This window comes from Cinclus cinclus, chromosome 7 (assembly GCF_963662255.1).
Source record: "Cinclus cinclus chromosome 7, bCinCin1.1, whole genome shotgun sequence".
Taxonomy (NCBI): Eukaryota; Metazoa; Chordata; class Aves; order Passeriformes; family Cinclidae; genus Cinclus; species Cinclus cinclus.
Window position 1 is genome coordinate 16,771,676 of NC_085052.1, and position 19,324 is coordinate 16,790,999.

The window sequence follows — 19,324 nt, forward strand, 5'->3', positions numbered from 1 at the left end:
TCTTTCATTGTTCTTGGAACAACATCTGTACACAGTAATAACAGACTTTGACTCCTTGAAATCAGCTGTGTTTTCAGGATTTTGAGGCTAAGATCATAGAGGGAAATGTTGGCTACTTTATCTTGGTGAGTTGCACCTGCTTGCAAGCATGGTTGATGTTATAAGTCACTCCTTATGATGGTCCTTGAGAGTTTCTCGAGGTCTAAAATGTTTGTTCCCTTCCCCAATATTTAAAAAGCAGCCTTTTTTAAAAAAGGAATAGCTACAGTCTGGCTATAATGCAGAAAAATTATTCTTTAAAAAAGTGTACATGTGGTTTCCCTGTAATCATAATAAATTTTCCCTCCAGGATCCTGTATACTACTCTGTTCTGCAGTTGTTCTTCTCATAGCACAACTTTCTGACATAACCCTAGAGAGGCACTGTGCTGAATGTAGTTACTGGAGTGCAGAGTAGGGTAAGTTGACCATTTTTGCTGTCTGCCTTCACGTTAGGAATTGTAAAGGGCTGGAAAATATCTGTAAATGCATTTTGTAAACCTTGTAGGAAAAACATCCAATTAAGATGTGCTGCTAGACACAGCTTCCATTTCTGTTATGCCTGTTTGCACATGAACTTGGGTTCCTCTAAGGAGAAGAGGTTTGAACAGCTGAAAGTTGAGGGTGAGAAGAGTGTGGTAGGTCAGGTGATGGCAGCAGGAAGAAATGTTTGCCTGCTTGTAAATTAGTTACAAAGTTACAGGCACATCTTTTCTGCAATGCAGCTTTGGTGCTTTGAGACACTGTGAGCAAAATCACAACTATATATGCAGGGAAGGGGACTGAATTGTGACCGTGGCTCTATTGTGGCTTCTTGTACAGGATTGGGTTACTACATTTCTTGAATCTTTGCCCTAATTTCTGTTTAGAAATAGGAACAGTGATGGCTCAGTAAGCTCCTTGGAGCCTTGGGTGTCTGGTGGCTGCTGAGCTTTTGTTTCTCTGAAGGAAGGTGGATTGACATAGAATACTGATGCCTGTCTTGATTATTCCAAAAATCAAAACCAGACTGCTGCAATGACACAGGAAAACAGTTTTTCAGTCTGCTATGAATATCATACATGAAAGAAAGCAGTAATAGGACTTTTCTGCTTACAGTGTATCAACTATTAAATATAGCATATAAATATCTATAAATATAAATATATCTATATATAAAAGTTATAAATATAAATATAAATATATATATAAAAAGATATAAATATAAATATATCTATAAATATCTATATAAATATCTATATATAAATATAGAGCTATAAAAAGTAGAACAAATTTTAGTGTCTTTTACACATGGAGGACTGGACCTAATAAAACCTCTATGTGTAGTGCTTAAGAAAGAACCTGATTAGTTTCTTGTGTTCTGTTCTTTCAGAATTGGTGAGATGACTGGATAGTTTGTAGAATCAAAGGGTTTGTCTGTGGTTTTGTACTGATGTCAGAAGTGTTCTACTCTGATTTGCATTACTTGTTTGTGTTTGCAAGGTCTCTGGCTAGTGCTTACCTGTTTGTAAAAGTGCAGCCTGGATCAGACAAAAGCAGCTTGTGGCTGGTTATTTGGCTTACATTAGAATGGAGGTTTGGACAGTAGGGGCCATAAACCTGCTAGTGACTCGTTTTTGTACAGCAGCTCCTGGTTCACAGCACATTTGTGCAGCTGTGTTAAATGGTATTTGGTCATGCTGCATCCAGTTTATACACAGAGGTGAGGAAACTGATGCTGTACAGCACATAACCTAGGGAAAGATCATAGGTAGTACAGAATATTTCCTTGTGCCATCCAGGTATGTGCAATGTTTGTTGAACTAAATAAATCCTGTAAGGAGTGATGACTTAGTGGACTCCACGCAATGTTCATTGTTATGAAGAGTGCATGAAGAGTTTATTATTTTGATACCTTGCATCATACATTGTCATGTGTATATCTTGGACCTTTTCCTCTTGGTCTAATAGTTAGAAATCAAATCCAAGATGTTTTCAAAGTAGCCTTAAGAATTTTGTAACATTTCTTGAAAAACTTTTTCTCATAAATTATGGTTATTCTTTATATTTGCTAGCAAAATGGTTCAAGTCTTTTATGCTTTATTTCTCTAATTTTAATGTGTGTAGCAATGTGGTAACAGCAAAAAAAAAAAAATAGGGGATTGCAGAAATTGCAGGAGGAAATACAGAAACAAGAGGAAATTATTTCCATCTCTCTCATTTGTCCTATGAATAACTGGATCTATATTGAGGTCTTTGAGACTGCTGGTTTGGGATCTTTTTGGCTTGATTTTTTTCCCCTGTTTACAGGATTTGAGGAGTGGCAAGTAAGAAAAAAAAAAAAAGGCCAGACCCAAAGAGTGGAATGGCTTTCACTTGTGGCAAGTTAGAGCTGTGTACAAGTAGAGCAAAGACTTAACAGGGGAGATTTAAATAGCTTAAAAGAATGTAACCTATTGACCATGCCTGTTCCACAGAAATATCCTCCCTCTTTATAGTGACTTAATATAGCTTCCAGAATTAAAAATAGGACATAGTTAGCCATGTAAATCTTCTCCATTAACCATTATAAAATCATCCTGCAGTATGCAAATGCTGGAGAACCAGCTGTGTACTGTATAACTCCATTATATTCTGTTGGGTTTTCTTTCTGCTAGAAAGTAGAGTTGGGCATGACCCGCTTTGCATGTGTGAGGATGAAAATGACCTCAGGATTTGGATAGGCAACTTTACATTTGCCCTCTCCTCAACCTAGAAATGAAAAGGAAACTTTCTGCAGTTGGTCAGTGTATTCTAATTTGAGAAAGGGATGTTATTTCTAATTCTAGTGAATAGGATGCTATGGCAAGTGTACATGTATGTTGAAGTACAGACATGGTGACCTACGAGATCTCAGGGAATGTCTTTTATCAGATTTTGTTACTGGTTGTCTGCCTTCTCTTTAAGTTATATTCTGCTGGGGGCATGGGCCTGACAATCTTTTTGTTTGGATTTTTTATATGGTTTTTCACTGAACATAGGGGTTATGCCTCTGTTTTTCATGAGGTATTTTAAAGTGCTCATTGTAATTTAAAAAAAATAAGCAGAATAACTAGTGACATGTGTGACAAAATAATCCACTGTATATTTAATGCATATTAACATAACATCTTAATGCATCTATTGAAAATTTCATGAAATTGCTGGGAAATGTAGTTGGATGATGAAATACTTTGCATCCTGAGGAATGCTGCTGTGTAGGCATGTGTCCGATACTGCCCAAAAGCTGCAGAACACAGCTCCCCTTGGGGGGAGAATGAGGGGAGAAACACTTACTGTGTCACTGTTAAGGAGGATAAATACTTCCTGCTTGCAGAGCCCAGAATGTGTCCAAGGCAAAGGAACTAGATGGCATTACTGTGCAGCACATCCTTGTTTTGGGAGGTACCTGTTGTCAGGCAGACAGTGAATTTTTATTTCAGACTTCATGCTTGGATCTTTGTACTGCTTAAATAGCATACCATGTTACTATTAAAGTGATCAGAGTGCTTCAGAGGAGCCTTTTGTCCTTCTCAGTGTTGTATTATACTAGGAAATGTGTGTTTCTTAATTTCTTGTTATTCTTTTACAGATGGCTGATCTACAGCTCTATAAACTGGATGAATTGGACTGTTTGATCCAGGGCCTCCTTTATGTTGATTCTGTTGGTTTCAATGGCCAACCAGAGTGCTATTATTTTGAAAATCCTACAGATCCTGAACAGTGCCAGAAAAAGCCTTACTGCCTTGATAATCCATATCCTATGCTGCTGGTTAACATAGGCTCAGGGGTCAGCATTCTAGCTGTGTATTCTAAGGACAATTATAAAAGAGTTACAGGATCCAGGTAAATTTACTTTTGTTTCTTTCAACTGTTTTCTTTTCTCCTTCACAATTGAGCAGGTAGAATTAAAGAGTGTGATCAATAGCTACAGCTCCAAATTGTGCATGTATTCTCATTTCTTTTAAAAGCCTAGCTGTAGCAAGGCTGAAAATACCCTAGGATACCTTCAGAGAGGGGATCTGTGTCAGAGAAATCACTGATGTGTTCAATTTTAGACCTGCCTTAGTCTCTTGTTGGTGTTCTTACCTATTTCCCATCTCTTGCTGTGGATTTCCAAAATAGAACTGTCCCAGCAAATGAACCTTGTCTCCCCTGCTTTCTGTTTTTTGGTGCATGGTACGTATTGAAATTTCTCCTGTATACTGCACATGACGTGCAGTATATATATCTAAATATATTGAATTATCATATTGAATTATTATATACCTTCTAGTTCCTTACCTAGGGCATACCTTTGCCACAGCGGTAGCCGTGAGCCATTTCTCTATGTGCAGTACAGGTGGACACAAGTTCAGTGGGAGGCATTGGATTTCTTGCAGTTCTGGGTCTTTTTCAGGCACAGAGATTTTGGCATCTTTGTTAGACGTGCTTCTAATCCTTTCCACTATGGAAGGAAAAACATGACTGCAGTTTGATGTTGACTTGTTACAGATGGTGAAATCAATACTGTCTTGTGGCTGGCGTGCAGAGCTTTCTACTCTTCAGATACTGAGTGTATTACAGTGCTATAAGATGTGTTCTGAAAAACCCAATAATCCAAGAGCACAGACTAAATAGTGTTCCTATCTGACCTCCTGTGCTTTTTCATGAAGTGCACGTGTAGTGTCTCACTGATCACCTTGTTTTTAGTGACTCCAGTCACTGTGACTGCAGTCACTGCAAATATGCTAACTTTGTCAGTGGCCAAGAAAGAATGAGGAAGGGTGTAGAGATTAGTAAGTTAAAGTTTGTATCTGTAAGGCTGAAAAGTCCGAAGTAGAACTTTAATGAGTTAGCAACATGTTATGCACAGTTAAATACTCCCTGCTAAATTTATGTAGTCAGTAAATATTGTACTTGAGCCTTTACAAAATATTCAAGTTGAGTGTTCCTTGCTCAGAGTTCTTGTAGGGAAAGAACATTAGGGGCTGATGCTGGGCTTGCTTTGAAAAGGAGCCAACCAGACTGCTTCCTGCGTCTGGCTAGGGGGACAAGATCTGCCTTGGCTGCCAGCCCTTATAGATTTACCTTTGTTCACTGTTCATTCTTTCCTCACTCATTTGAGTGCTCTGCTGGCTAATTATTCTTTGGCAGAAAACTCGTTAGGGTGCTACAGGTAGCGAAGTGGTATCCTTGGTGTTGGATCAGACCTTCTTAGCTAACCCTTTAGTATAATTTCTATTTAAGGATTAAGGACTCAAGTCTAGTTGAGTTAAAACCACACTGGATGACACTTGTGTTAAACATGAACTCAGTGTAGAGTGTGTGCTCACTCCTGTGATGGAGGAGTTATGAGATACAGTTGGCATCTGTGCACACCGTGTTGTAAATGGCAGTCTGAAGGGTTATGGTAAAAGCTGTTTCAAGCTGCTGGTCTGAAGGGACTGTGCTTTTCTAGCCTTGGAGGAGGAACATTCCTGGGCCTGTGCTGTTTGCTCACTGGCTGCGAGACGTTTGAAGAAGCGCTGGAAATGGCCGCGAAAGGAGACAGCACCAATGTGGATAAGCTGGTGAGAGATATTTATGGAGGAGACTATGAGCGGTTTGGCCTTCAGGGATCTGCTGTAGCATCAAGGTACGTGTTCATTGAGCTGTTGGTAAGCAGTCCCTTGGGAAACTTCCTGTGCGTGCTCAACTGAGTGCATAATCCCTGGACTATGCACTGTGTCTATGTGGAAATGTCACTCGATGTATCAAGGGGTTTGTCCTTAGATCTCTCACCTACTTCTTGCCTTTTTTTTTTTTAAACTGGTGTAAGTAATGCCTGATGCAGTTTGCTTCCATTTAAATTACAGTTGTTTTGAAAGTATCCTCATTCATAGTTTTGCCTTTCTAATGAGATCCCTTTTCACATTTCAAATCCATCACAAATTAATGGTTATGAAATCCAAGCAAGGCTTGCTAAATGATATAATTTTAAGGGCTTTTATCACTCTTGAATATCTCATGATAAAAGACACGATCTTCCTCACACAGCTTTGGTCATATGATGAGTAAAGAAAAGAGAGATTCCATCAGTAAAGAGGACTTGGCCAGAGCTACCTTGGTCACCATCACCAACAACATAGGTTCTATTGCTCGCATGTGTGCATTGAATGAGGTAAGTTATTTTCCATGAGCTTAAAACCTTTAGAAAAAACATAGTGAGATTATCAGGGTGCAAAAATGCAAATTGCTAGCATAGTAGGTATGTCACTGGCCTTGGTAAATATGCATATATTTAATGTCATGTCATAGCTCCTGTGGCTTGTTATGGGTATACTTGGATGCAAAGTGTAAGGCTGTTCAAGCTTCAAAGCTAGGGAAGAGGGGAGAAAAATTGTGAAAATCTCTTTGAGGCATTGAGCTTCAGCCTGGAGTGTTCAGTTGTTCTCAAACTGTAATACATAAATATTAACATGTTTGTAATACTAATAATTACTCTGTTACTTTGTAGTTATTTGCAGGTTTTGCTATAGCATGACAATTTATTTTAATACTCTTTTGCTTGGATTGTTTCCGTAGTGGGATTGGTTCAAGGTGTGTCTCGTGTTAGGCGTTCGCATAGGTGCAAGTTCCATTGTGCTGTGTAAGAAAGAAGAAAAATGCAGTTCATTTTCCTCCCTCAAACTCCTTTCCGATGCTTATTGCATTCTTTCCATTGTGCTTGATAAATAGGAATGGATTGTTTCATCCATACACTACAACTTCCACCAGTTAAAAAAAGGCACAAAAAACCACACCACAAACCTAAACATTTATGTCTTTTCTTTTATCTGCAGATTGCATCTTTTACAATTACATTTTAACTAATGCCTTTTATCTGCTCTGAGCAGGTAATGAATTTATATATTTTTTAATACATAGGTGTTTTAGCTGCATAGCATTCTGTTGATAGAAAAAGTTGCTGCTGCCTTTGTTTTTAATCAGCAACACACACAGAGAGCCAGAAAAATTGAACAAAGCAAACCCAAGAAACTCAGAAAACTGCCATCTATCACTTTATTTGGGCCCATCTAGCTTATGGTTTTATCAGAAATAGTAAATAATTAATCAGTGCTTTTGGTGGGTGTGGGTTTTGTTTTGATTTTTTGATCAACCTTTGCCACATCTCTCTTTTGGTCTTTCCAAGACAAAAGGTCCTAATACTTAGTCTCCTTACCTAAAAAAAGAGAAGACACTCTTTTATGCACTGCTTTATTTTGTCTTTTTAATCTTTTTATGGTTGTAATTTTAATATTGAATTATCAGATTTTCATATGGTATTCAGAATGTGGTTGCTCAATGTATTTATGTGGTGGCATATTGATAAATTTTGTGCTGAGGGCTCCTTTACTAACAGTTCATAATATTTCATTTTTGTGAGCATGGAACTCATTTCTGAAAAATCAACAGTCCCTCCATGGTATCATCTTAAAGTGGCTAATTTGGAGCCTGTCATTGTGTCTGCATAATCAAGTGTCTCTCTTTCCCCCTTTCAGTTGTGTCATTTCACTTGTTAAATTTGAACTTCATCTTCCATTTTTTTCCTCAGTCATGGGATATAAGTCTCTTCAGCACTGCTATGCTGTTCATCTTTTATTCTCTTTTGATTTGGTATGCCATTATTATGTTTGTTGCTCATATTTCTCTCTAGAGGACTTATAAAACATACTGATCAACACAAGTTGTAGTGTATACCCTTATCAAATGCCACTGATAACCTTCCTTCATTGTGAAAAGTGGCTACAGAGATTATTTTTTTTATTCCTTGGCAGTTTGACTCTTTCGGTCAGGATGATTCTCTTTCAATGTTCTCTTTGCTTTCAGCTTCTTTACAGTGTTGCCTTGTGGCATGGAGTTCAAGCAGCATTGTACAGGGCTATCAAAGCATAGAGAGTTGCAGCAGGGAACCACATACGTGCCTTCAGAGGAGGAGATAGGCTGCTAAGGAGACTAATGCTTCTGAGTCATTGTGAAAAAGTTCCTAACATCTTTGTTCTGGGAGCAGGCCTCTTAAAAACTGATGTGGTCCATAGAATTTTGTGGAGAAATGTGAATTGATGTGTTAAATATTCTTCATTTCAAGTGTCAAAGCAGGATTTTTCCAACACTTGAAGTAAATTGTTCTATAGTTTTAGAGAATGAAAACTTAATTTAGTCACTTTACATACTATTAAAAAGAAAAACATTCAGTATCATTTCAAGGAAGCTAATCTTCAGATAGCTTGCTCTTGGGGGAAAAAAAACCTAATTCTATCATTCTGCTAAAATAATCTAGACACCTAAATTGCTTTTGGAAGACATGGCTCTGACTTACAGCAAGCTTGATGAATCAAATCCTCAAATAAGAGCTAAATAAGCAGTTGAATATGATATTCTTTTGCGGAGCTTGTATGTATTAGATTAAGGTTATGGTAACATTCACTTTTAGGTTGACAGAATCAATTTATGCCCTGAAGCATGACTTTTGATAAGCTTTTCCCAATGATTGCAGCTTTAATATTGTGTTGGAAATGACTTGCATATGTGCAGGAAAAAATGAGGCTGGGGAATAAATGAAATATTCTGTCTGCAGAACTTCAAAGCACATTTGCTTGCACAAAGTTGGCAGTGGGGTAGAAAAATTCCATAGTCTGGAGCCATTTGGCCACAGACCCTTTGAAATGGCCTGTCCCAAGCACAGCAGAACTGCATAAAGGAAACTGATCTCCTCCTGGTTTATACTTTTCTTACTCACAGAACATCTAAGTTTGTATCTGAACAAGCTGCCTTGCAAAAGTATGTGCAGGGCTTTTTATTGTTATTGTTAGAGATTTCCCTATTCAATTATTTTGGCAAAGATGTGAATATACAATATTAAAGCTATACTATAACTTTCTGCTGCAGGATAGTAGAAAATTTTACCAAGACCCCACACAGTGAAAGAATGCATATCTTTTTCAGGATGCTGAAATTTGATTAGCCTAAATAAGCATGTCCCTACCATCTCTTCAGTGGTTTAAGATTTCAGCTTTGAAAGTTTCAGCAGTGGACAATTTACAAGTAAATTGACAGGTTTCCCTTAAGAGTAGCATTTCGATTTCTGAAAAACGCCAAACTTGGTTTTAGTTCAGTTCAGAAAATCTACGGAATTTTATATTATTAATGCAATTTTAAACCTTGTCAAGTCAAGGAATGTTTGAAACAAAATTGAAATCTGCATGTTGATATACGTTCTTACTCCAGTAAATATGACTATTATAGAACTAGTACTTTTAGATTCAAAATTTGCAGTAATTTCTATAGTCTTGTGTTAGGTTTTGCTTCTGGTAGCAGTAGCTTTGTTTTTATATACAGAAAAAATCTTATGCATGTGAAATTGAAATATAGATTCTAATCAATTTTATACTGTGGCATTACAGGAAATCAGTTAGTTGGATATTTGTCCCTCCTTTGTCTGAAGTTACTTCAGAGACAAAACTGCCTCGTCCAAGGACGCAGGGTGCTCTTAGCCATGTTCCATAGCAGCATTTTGAAATTTAAGAAGTTCTTATTTTCATTCATAAATTCCTGAGTACGAATGCATGCTGATGTGACTGCAGAGTCTAAGGAGCTGGATGACTGAAGCTATCAGTAAAGTTTGCTGTGTTTGGTTTGAGGGCAGTCGGGCATGCCCCTCACTCAGCAGAGGCTGGGTGGATGAGTTCAGTGTCTGGGGATCAGCTCTCTCCAGCACTGACTGTTCCAGTGAGGATGTTCCTCGGGTGTGTCACAGGCACAGTCCTGGACATGGCACTACTGTGGCTGTGGCACAGGAATTGCTGCAGAGCCAAGTGTTGGCCTTTATAGAGCTGGATCACTGTAGAGGGGTAGCCCTTGCTGATTCTGGCCCCTGTGCAGCCTTTCTGGCAAACTTCTGCAGAAGACTCCTAAAAATAAATTCCTAGGGCTCTTCAGGACTCCTGACAAAGCTTTTATCTCCAGGGTATGGCCTCCTACTGAATCTTCTAGACCAATTCTAATGTCTGGTGAACGTAATCTGGTACACTAATGCAAGTGCAATTTTATGCACAACAGGCAGAACTGGGCTTAGTAAGATAGTTATGGGTATTGTTTAAGCACCACACAGAACCACTGCTTCCTGTGGTAATGTACATACAAGTAAGGATGGTCTGTGGCCTTCTCACTGTCAGCTTAGTACTGACAGTTAAAAAAAAAATCTTCATTTCCTGATTGAAAACTGAGTTCAAATGAGCTTTGAAACAAAGGAATGCCAGACATATCAAGTATTATGTCAGCCCCATTTCACTTGTTTTTTGAAAATGGAGTCACAGTCCTGATAATAGATAATGAAAGATGCTCCTTCCCATCTCTGATGTAATTCTTCATAGACAGCCTTCAGAGGTTCTCCATCTGGATTTAATAATCATAGTGAGATCTGGAAAGTTGCTTCATTTAACATGAAGGGGGGAAGATGTCTTCAGTGCAGCCATATAGAATTAAAAAAACCAAACACCACCACAAAAATGCTCATAATCTGAGTAATGTTGGGAAGGTTGTGATATTTATTCAATATTTTAAGCAAATAGTGATCTTCTATGATAATAGCCTGTCACTTTCTTTGGAATAAAACTCTGCACCTCCCTGCTCTTCCAGTGTCTCTTACTTAGTGGTCAGCAACTGCAATATTTTTTGACTTTTCAGTTTGAAGTATTTAAATGTAACCTAAAATTCCCATTTTACTTTGTAATAGAGGCAGAGATACGTGTTAAATGAGGAAAATAATTTATCTGAACATAATTTTTCTGGTATGTTTTTTGAAATTCAATTTTACAGAACATTGACAAGGTGGTGTTCGTTGGCAACTTTCTCAGAATTAATATGATTTCTATGAAGGTGCTGGCATATGCTATGGATTATTGGTCCAAGGGACAGCTAAAAGCTCTGTTTTTGGAACATGAGGTAAGGAAATAGGTGTTGAACTTCTACTTTTAAGTACAAAATTATTGTATTTCTTTATTTGTGAACTTGAGGAGGGAGAAATGTCATTGGTTTGAATTGAATGCACAAGCTAAATTCTGCATAAATGCTGTTCAGTTTACAAATTCATTTGAAAATGCTTCTTGTTAACTCCTTGGTTTTATCACTAATCTTGTGGTATGTGTTGTTAAACATTGCCCATTTCTCCTATTTGCTTTCTGACCCTGACAGCAAGAATGTTCATTTGCATGGGCTGGTATAGGAAAATTTCAAGTACAATTCATTTTTGTAAACATCATTTTGAGGTGACTGCCAGATCCACAGGTCCATAACAGAAGCTGCCCTGCCTCAGTACAGCATCAGTATTAAGGCTTTGTAATTATTTTTTTTTTATAATTTTGGAGAACTATGCAAGACTTCTTCCAGTATCAGACCCTTTCTTCTAGCTAAGGATATTTGGTGGGGCTGGCATTCTTTTAGTTGCCGTAACAGAATTGATAACTTTGTGTAATGTCTTATTTCATTGGCTTTGATTTTCTTTTGCCTTTGTTCAAAGGGTTATTTTGGAGCTGTTGGGGCTCTTCTAGAAATGCTTAAAATGACAGATGATCAGTGATGAAGCTGTCTGAGGAGATTTCTACTGCAGATGCTGCTGGGTAAGAGTGAAAGCCACTATAAGGATGGAAATGAAGCCATTATGGTAGTTCTACCTGCTGGATTTGTAAATAATTTAAAATCCTTTTAGCTGATCTTTGGTTTCTGGGTTTTGACCTTCTACTTCAGAATTCATACTGGGAATTATGAGATTTTTTTTTTTTTTCTGTACACTGTATTTTTTAGGGGAAAAATGTGCAAAGTGTCCAAACATAGATTCTATGGATTTATTTTAAAAAAATGGATACTGTTTAATGTAGGACCTGTGATATGAGGCATCTGCTTTTCTTCTGGGGTTTACTGATTAGTGTGGTAATTTTAACTTCATTTAGTAATCACTCTAGGAGATTTTTTTTATCTTATTTTCATGACGTTTCATGATTTGTTCTTGGTTTCAAATGAAACTGCAAAGCTGATGCATTGTACTGTGAAAACTAATAATTGATTTTTTTGGCTTTCCTTTCCTCATTAGATGAGACACTTTAACATCTCTCTGACCCCCCCCCCCCAAAAAAAAAAATTGCAAACCATTCTATGGCTAAATGCATTTCTTCAAAGGACTGTGAGGAAGCTTGGTAATGGCAGGAGGTTTAAGATGGTAATTTTTCAGTAGTTATGAATTGCAACAGGAAAAGACTGCCCACTGGTTTTGCAGGGCTGATGCTTCTCTATAATAAAAATTTTAAAAAAGATGTGAACTAAAATTTTAATTAATACTAAAATGAAAATCTGTTTCTGATTAAGGCCTCTGATCAACGTGAGGAGTTCTGTAGTAAAGATGTTATTCACTCTGGGTATTAGATGACAAATGGAGATTGTCTTCAGTTTTTTTCTGTAGTTTGCAAGTTTGAACTTGTTCTTAATTGAAAATAACTGATAACATTATTAAAAGTCCAATTACTAAAATTAGAAAAAAAAATAACCAAAGTATTTTCTGCTTTTCAACTAGTGTTAACTTTCCCTCCAGGACACTAAAATTGGAGTATTTATTCCAATACCATATTTTCTACCTTTTCTGATTTGTGGACCTATCTAGATGTTTTTCCCTAAGTTGAATTGAGATCCCTTTGAAATCCATGTACTTAGGTTGCTGTGGAGGATGTATAAACTTGCTTTCCTCAGACACTTTGAGGGCTCACAAATGAGAGACTGAAAAACAGTTTGTAAATTATTTTGTCTTGCAAGACTGTATGTGATGTCACATAATGTAAATGACTCATCAGAGGGACAGTATAAAATTCAGTATATTTTTGGAAGGGAGTATATTCCACTTTTTTAAGTCATTAACTTACGTATCTCCCAAATGTTGAAAGATGATAATATTAACTGAAGTGTTAACTTATCTGATGGAAATAAAGACCACTACTGTTTTGACAGTTTTAATGTATCTGTGGAATTCATTTCATTAAAGCAATGATGTGCCATACATGACTGCATAATTCTGTGATAATAGTTTGATTCTTGACATGTTTTTACTCTTCATAACAAAGCTTTAATCTTTGAAGCCTTTTGCCTGCATGATGTTGACTTTAAAGGACTGTAAACAAAAATATGAGATGTAGTGTGTTGAAGTTGATATCTTCTGTAATATTGAGCTTGAGATAAGTTCAGATGGTTCTGCTCAGTGCCTCTATTTTTTTAATAAAGAAAAGAAAACGTTGATTAAGGTTATGGGCTAAGTTTTGCCTGCAAATAAAGATTCACTTGTACACCATTTTTGTTTTTTTTTTAAGGAAAACTTCACAATGTTAAGAGGTAGCTGTGCTTCTTATGATAAACAGTAGAGGGAAGCACAACATCAGTCATATAACTGCTTGTTTCAGATAAAGATCCCATCTTTTTCTCAGTTGTCTGTTTTTGAAGGGAATTTGACACGGGAATGTCTGTCACTTAGGTGTTCTTGCATTCTTCACATTTGGACTTGTAAAGGAAGACTATAAGGCTAAGTAAACAAATATAAAAAGAGCTGCTCTTCTTTTAAGATGAAAATCCTCTACTACTCCAAAAAAAGGCAGCAAAAAAAGCCCCCCAAAAACCAAAAAACTCACACACATTCAAAAAAACCCCTAGCAAGCTGTTCAGAGAAATATATAAGGACTTTTAAGAGGCACAAATTGAGGCTGTGTGGTTAAAAATGAAAAGCACAATTGTGCTGAAGTTGGCTAAGATTCTAAGGACTGTCAGGTAAGTTGATGACAGTTCTAAGAGAAACACAAAATAAAACTTCACCTTAAAAATGCTGGTTTGATATTTAAAATAAGAAGAAAATGTACTCCGAATTCTATACTGCATAAATGAGTATGCCAGGTTGGGAAAAATATTAGCAGACTTTAACTAGGATAGAGAGTTGTGGAAAGTCACAAAGTAGGAAAAGCTAGAGGAAAATGACATTGTATGTTCAATTCTTCCTTTCCTGGGGGAGAAAAGACTAATTTCTTTGTTGCCTTGACTACTTTTCCCTGTTTCCCTATCAGTGCCATCATATGAATTTGCTAGTACTGCAACTTGCCTCTTTACCTTCAAACTTTGCCTGCCTTCACTAATCCCAACTCTTGGTTTCCTCCTCCATGACCCCCTTCTGCTATTAAGGTAATAGATTAATGACACTGTGGTTGATTTCTGGTACTGTTCCTGGTTTTGCCATAGAAGAGTACTTGGGGGCATTTGTAAGAGCATTGGTGTGGTCTGGAATTTTTCTGATTGTGTTTGGTGTCCACTTGCTGTCTACAGTCATCTGTTGGAAGGGGTTCCCCAAGGTGCCCCACTTCATCAGTCATCCAGAGGTGTCTGAAAACATTCTTGCTCAACTACACAGATAAACCTCTCCTATAACTGGTATAAACTGGAAGTTCGTGCAAGCAAAGATCAACTCCAGCACTATCCAAGACTATTACTGAGAACCTAGAAATATCCACATTCTTGGATCTTTTTGGTTTTGGAAATGGTGAAGTTGAAGGGAGATCTCCTAAGGGAGATCAGTGAGTCTGCACATTTAGTATGTGTTGAAAATACTTGTTTTGGTATAAATTAAATAGACCTCTTACCAGGCCAAGTTTTGTTAATCTAGCTTCTCTTTCTGAAACATGGTAAGGTAATTAGTCAGGTAAGTTGGAGCAGAATGAGTCAGACTCATCACTCTCAATTGTCATGACCTGTGCTTCTTTTGCACTTGAACACTTGTTCTTTAATCACATACTACTCTCTTCATTCTCTGCCCATCCACCACCAAGACAATTTTTAATGGTTTTGACAAAAAGTCTAATTACATCTTCTACAAAGAAGGGTCTGTGTTCTAAAGTCAGATTCTTTGGATTAAGTTACTGGGGGAAAATCCCAAGTACTGGATGAAGAGTGAGAGACAACTAAGAATATTTACTTTATTAGATTTGATAGAGGAGGTTAGCATGGGGTGCAAGGGGGCAGTGCAAGAATCTGACTTCTGGGACAAGTATAGGGTGCTTGCAGTTCATTCCAACCTCAGCAAAGTAAAGCTGTCCTGGTGTTTTGCTGTTATCAGCACTTCTGTTCCTATTAGACTTGTCACAAGACACTTGCAAGTGATTTTTGGCAGGACACAGCGGAACTTTAGAGATGGGAGAACCATATGGGGTTGAACTGATGACAAAATAAACATACATGATTGTTTCCAGTTGGATGAGGAGTTCTACTGGGTTCTGTTCTTAAAGTGCAAGGTGTCTTTGAATTTGGAATTAAATGAAACATAGGCAATGAAAGACCAGTCTATTTTGTGTCTTGGTACCTTGAGTGAAGGGTAAACAGCATGAAATGGCATCATGTTTTACTTAAAACAATGTGTCATCCCTGCTCTTAAGTGGTTTTGCTTATTTTAAATTATTTTGCTTATTTTCTGATGATCAGGGCGCTTCCACCTTTAGAAGTGTCTTTCCAAGTTGACAGTGTGGTAGCATTTCAGGTTTTTGAGTGGGTGACCCATTCATTTCTTAAAAGTTTGTGTTAATCTGGGCATTTAATACAAAGCAGAAGTTGCCCTTTAGCAAATGCTGAGGTACCAAAGCAGCCTTGGCAGTGCATGTTCAGAGTAGACTTTACCCCTGTTACCAAGATTTCCATTTATGTCCATCCATGAAAGTGTGGTCTCAGCTAACCATGTCACCACTTTCTCATATATGTTGGGATTTTTTTTTTCCCAAATGACATGCTTATTTGGGTTTAAAATCTGTTGAGATGAACTTTTCCTTGTGAGGGAACACGTTTTCTGTTGCATCCTTGAAAGCATGAAGGAACAATGCTTAGTCTTATCATGGGCAGACATTGGTTTGATAATGCATTTTGTCAAAACAGACATTGGTGCTTCAAGCAACAAGATGGTGTGGCCACCAGTGTGCCGTGACTTGTTCAGGGGATTTTTTTTTTTGCATTAATATGTTAACAAATTGCACAAAAATGAAACAGCTGGTCTCAGCTTGTAGGAGTTCCTGATGCAGATACTAGGTTGGGTGAAAGTGGAAATACCTGTGTTTCAGTAAGGATGAAGAAATAAATATCTTAAGCCCATAGCAGACATGCAGACCAAAATGCTCTTTCCTACAAGCCTTCAGAACAGCTGCCTCAGCTAGAAGATTGCAATCAGAATATTCTCATGTAAGGCAGTAAATCATTACCAATGCAATGTAATACTGAGTTGGGATACTGGTATTATCTGTGTCTGCCCCCTCTATTCTCCCTCTGGAATTGCCCCACTGACGTCCTGATTGTCAGCAGGAGGCAATGGAGGCAGCACAGCCAAGGTGCTCTGAACATCTGCTTTGTGGAATGCACTAGCGTAATGTGGGCAAGGCAACTGAAGCCGTGAGAGGCTTCTCATCTGTAAAAACTGCATAGGCTTCACCTGGAGATAAAAACTTACTGATATTGATTTGAACAGTTAGAACACTCCCTTGTTTTGAAAATTGTTTTTATTCTTATTTTTAAAAATAACTGTAAGATAGTGCATGCTAGTTTAAAAATCCCTGAACAAATGAATGTCGCATTTTCACAGGTGGCTAGCTAAATGAATCACAAAATGCTGAGTGTATTTTAAAAAAAATTAGTTCCTTTTAGTACAATTGTTTTTTGAGCAACCTCACCCCTACTACTATTTGAATAAGTAAACAAAAACATGCTGTTCCTCTGTCCTAAGTGTGGAGCATGCTGTTACCCAGCTAGCTTTCAGCATATTGCACTTGGCTACAAAAGGCTGTGCACAAAGAAATCCAGAAGTATTTACAAGACAAACCAAAAACACTCCCAAATTTCCCAGTGTTTGTTACTTCTGTTTAGCTTAGAAAATAAGTTTTCTCTTCTCTTCAAATACAGGTTTATAGACTTCTCTGCAGCAGATTTGCCTGTGCAGTGTAGCAGCCCCCAAGCATCACTGGTTTGCCTCTTAGAAGGGAGGAAAGCAGTGCAAGGGAAGCTAAAGCTGCTTCCTGATGATGGCTACAGGCTGACCTGTAGCAAACGCACTTCACACCTGCTCTTCTGCAGCTAGGGCAAAAAACATTCAGTAACTGAATTTCTCTACACTCCTTATTCTCATTGCATAAGAAATTGTATTCCCCCCCCGAAAAAAAAATATGCAGAAAAGGCACCAAACCCTGCAGACTAGTTCACCTTTTATTCATTGGGCAAATCATAGAAGTCAGCTTAGTTTTAGTCAAGAAGACTTCTTTTTTCAATTTCTGATATTTTTTTCCTCAGTTTGGAAGTTTTTTTTTTTAAGGTGCCACGCAACAGAACTTTGTTCCAGCTCTCCTACCTGAAAGGCCATTTTAAAAGTGGCTTTGTGAGGTTTTTGTGAACATCTGGTTCATAGTATTATGGGAATTTGCTTAACTTTTCATTTTATGTACATTACTATAAAGTTCTGAGACACCAACTCTGGCATTATAAGCCCCTTTATCAGGCTAGGAGCAAAAGAGCTGTTACTGATAGTGCTCTGTGGAGTCCACTGACTATGGGTGTAACACACTGGAAGCTTGCCCTGTGTATGGAGATTGTTAGGCAGTTAAAATATCTTAATTGACAAAAGTGTAAGAACTGGCTTCTCCTTTTCTGGCCTATTGCCCCTAAGGACCCACTGGAGGAGAGAAGGTAATTTAGAGTCGGTTCCCTTTCAGTCCCTGACCATTCCACTTCCCGTGCTGTCCTAGAAAGCAGTGGTGTATGACTGGCAACTCGGTAAAGGAGAATCTGGGACACATGCACCAATAAACAAGGCAGAACAGCAGAGAACTTTCTAAAAGCACAAACAAGAAAACACTGTAGTAAAATATTATTCAGGCTTGAATTAGAAATCTGTCGATGAAGTTTCTGTCACCAGTTAGCAGCACTGGCTGTAGAAGGATGAGATGGTTTGAAGTGCTGCTGCCCTGTGGGGGAGAGGGAACAGAGCCCTGGCAGTGCCAGGATGGCAGCAGCCTTGCAGCCATGTGGCTGATGCCAAAACGTAAGGCCATGAATAATCAATGTCATAATATTAACCAAAATATTGTACTACTCAGAGTAGATAGTTCCTTTTAGCTAGCTCTGGTTTAGGCCTCCGTCTATTCATGCATAACTCACAGAGAAAAGAGCAAATGAATGGGGGGAAAAAGTGTACCAAACACAGAATGAAAAAAAAATTATCTGTACGATTCTGTGTTGTATAAGTGCCCCTGGAACTAATCTGATAAGTCTCCAAATAAAACAGAAATCTTTGATGCGTGTAACTTTCTGTGTGGAATGACAGTAGTTTCTGTGTTTGTTAACTCTGTAAATGTTTGCTGTAGATACTATGAATGGGAATATTTTATTTAAAGTGGTGTATTAAAGTGTAAACCAAAGAAACTTCTTCTCCAGCCAGTGAACACAACAAATACAACAATTAGGTAGTAAAAACTGAATTGAAAGTAGTCCTTGGAGTTAAGCTGTGCATTTTACAGGTGAGCTGGAGCAAGAACCTATCCAGAGGCAGGTTATACCCCAGGCTGGGTAAGAACTCTCTGAAAGCCCCAGCAGCAGCAAATACCAGCCAGAGTTTTGTCTGAGGTACTGCAAATTCTTGCCAAATGACTTGTTTTCTGTGTTGTGGAGGTGTGAAGAACTGGTGGTGGTTTACCATCTTCTTTTACTTGGTTTTGTGTGCTGATTTGGCAAATAGGATAAAGACAACCTGCACTGCCTTCAGGCCTTAATCTCCAATTCACTCTTCTTTAGCTTGTGCATCTCCCTGAGAGCTGCCACAGGCAAGGGTGCTCATGATGAGCAGGATAAGCTGCCAACACCATTTCTTTTGCAGAGCACAGCAAGCCATACTTTCATCCAGAACAAAAACAATGCCATGAAAAGTTGTAGAATGATGGAAGTGGTTAGGTATCCTCAGCAACATTAGAGCCTATATTTGGTGTCAGATTCCTGTATGGATTGAAGTAGCCCAATCTTCTGGTCCACAGTTAGGTAAATGTGGAAGAAAAACTGGAAAGCTAAAAGGCTTGCTTCCAAGTACAACTAATTCAAATTTATTATTCCCGAGCTGTGAAAAATTCCGATGTCTAATTAAGTTTTTCTTCTGATGGGAAATTTCAAAATGTCTACATTTCATTTCACTTTCTCCACCAAAATAAAGCCTGCTAGCAAGCAAACCTAGCAGACTGCCAAAAGCAAGTAATTTG

General features: G+C 38.0%; 1 protein-coding gene across 8 annotated transcripts in view; it reads left to right on the forward strand.

The window, feature by feature from the left end:
• The window catches only part of PANK1 (pantothenate kinase 1), a 44,372-nt gene extending 31,167 nt beyond the window's left edge, over window positions 1-13,205 (forward strand). For 7 of the 8 annotated variants that reach the window (XM_062496105.1, XM_062496109.1, XM_062496110.1 and 4 more), the window contains 5 exons: window positions 3,628-3,881; window positions 5,476-5,652; window positions 6,054-6,177; window positions 10,854-10,979; window positions 11,554-13,205. In XM_062496105.1, coding sequence (XP_062352089.1) covers window positions 3,628-3,881; window positions 5,476-5,652; window positions 6,054-6,177; window positions 10,854-10,979; window positions 11,554-11,613 — 741 coding nt within the window. In that variant the 3' untranslated portion in view covers window positions 11,614-13,205. The remainder of the gene's footprint in view (window positions 1-3,627; window positions 3,882-5,475; window positions 5,653-6,053; window positions 6,178-10,853; window positions 10,980-11,553) is intronic. The other variant, XM_062496112.1, reaches the window with a different exon arrangement.
• The last annotated feature ends 6,119 nt before the right edge of the window (window positions 13,206-19,324 follow it).